Genomic DNA, 1,356 nt, shown 5'->3' on the forward strand with positions numbered 1-1,356 from the left:
ATTCTTCATTCTTTGTTCTTTTAATTGATAAAATTCTTTCATCATTTCTTTCTTTCTTTGTTCAATTAAAATTTCAAGAATCATACAATAACCATACTCAATAAATTCTCTTTTTCCTTTCATCCATTCTTTTCTTCCTTCTTCAAAAATATTTCCTCTTCCACATAAATGATTTTTAATTCTTTTAATAAATTCATCTTCTTCTTTTTTATTACCAATTTTTCTAATATTTTTCATAACATTAACTATTAACATAAAATATTTCTTTGAAATAATAATATCTATTTCTTTCATTATCTTTTCAATTACTTCTTTTATTTCTTCACTTCTTTCAATAAATATTTGAATTACATGATTTCCAATCCCATCATTAATTATTTCTGGTGTAATATATTTTTGACTAAACATTTTTAAATTAATATCATCCATTACTTTAATACTTTCTTCTACAATTATAGACCAATTTGGATCATTAATTGGAATTGAATTATTATTAATAATTCTAATCATTTGTTTTCCAATATTACTCATTCTATTTCTGATTAATTGAATTATAATTGGAATACTTTCTATTTCTATTTCATGTGTTTCTTCATCTATTACATATTCACTTATTTTTTCTATTATTTCTTTATTTCTTTCATTCATTGAATATTGATTCATTACTTCAATCATTTCACTAATAACATGTGCTGAATATTTTCCTGTAATTATTTCTTTTATTGTGTATTTCTTTTCTTCTTCCATTTTATTCTCTTTTTCTTCTTCTTTTATTATTTTATATATTGGCTCTGTTATTATTTTATTACTCTCTTCTATTTCTTTTTCTTTCATTGTTCCAATTATCATTAAATATCTTTTATAAATACTTTCTATTACTCTTGATCCCATGGCATCATTTATTATTATGTAATATTTCTCATTCCCAATACTTTTCATCATTTCATCCAATTCTTCTCTTCCATACATCCCCACAAATTCTTCTACTAAAAATGATCCTTTTTTATTACAAAATATACTATCTTCTTCTCCTTTAATCCCTTCAACACTATTCCAAATAATACTCTCTCTATTTTCTTCATCTACTTTAACAATTCTACTGAGTTCTTCAAGATATCTATATGTTTCACTCATCTTTTCTTTCTCTTTCTCTTTTTTTTATGTTATTTTTTTTTTTTAGGGTTTTTTATAACAAAAAAATAATAAAATGTTATTAAAAAATCAATAGTTCATTAATACTTTGCTAATTGATAATATTCCCTAAATACTAAAAAACAATTGTGTCAACTTCTTTAATACTACACCAAACAGAGAAACCTCAAAAAACAAAGTTGAATAATAGTTAGTGATATATGA

The 1,356-nt window shown here is 22.1% G+C and overlaps 1 protein-coding gene across 1 annotated transcript, besides 4 other annotated features; it reads right to left on the bottom strand.

Moving 5' to 3' along the window:
• On the bottom strand, nt 1-1,134 carry EDI_215810 (uncharacterized protein; the record flags this gene model as incomplete). Its single annotated transcript, XM_001738011.1, has 1 exon — nt 1-1,134. A coding segment is annotated over one exon (1,134 nt), but the record flags the coding sequence as incomplete, so codon positions are not given.
• Nucleotides 575-677: a microsatellite.
• Nucleotides 711-835: a microsatellite.
• A 1-nt stretch (nt 1,135) lies between the features above and the next one.
• Nucleotides 1,136-1,178: a microsatellite.
• Nucleotides 1,179-1,182: 4 nt separating this feature from the next.
• Nucleotides 1,183-1,222: a sequence feature (AT_rich).
• Nucleotides 1,223-1,356: the final 134 nt, after the last annotated feature.

Source organism: Entamoeba dispar, genomic scaffold, assembly GCF_000209125.1.
Source record: "Entamoeba dispar SAW760 scf_1105229461043 genomic scaffold, whole genome shotgun sequence".
Lineage (NCBI taxonomy): Eukaryota > Evosea > Mastigamoebida > Endamoebidae > Entamoeba > Entamoeba dispar.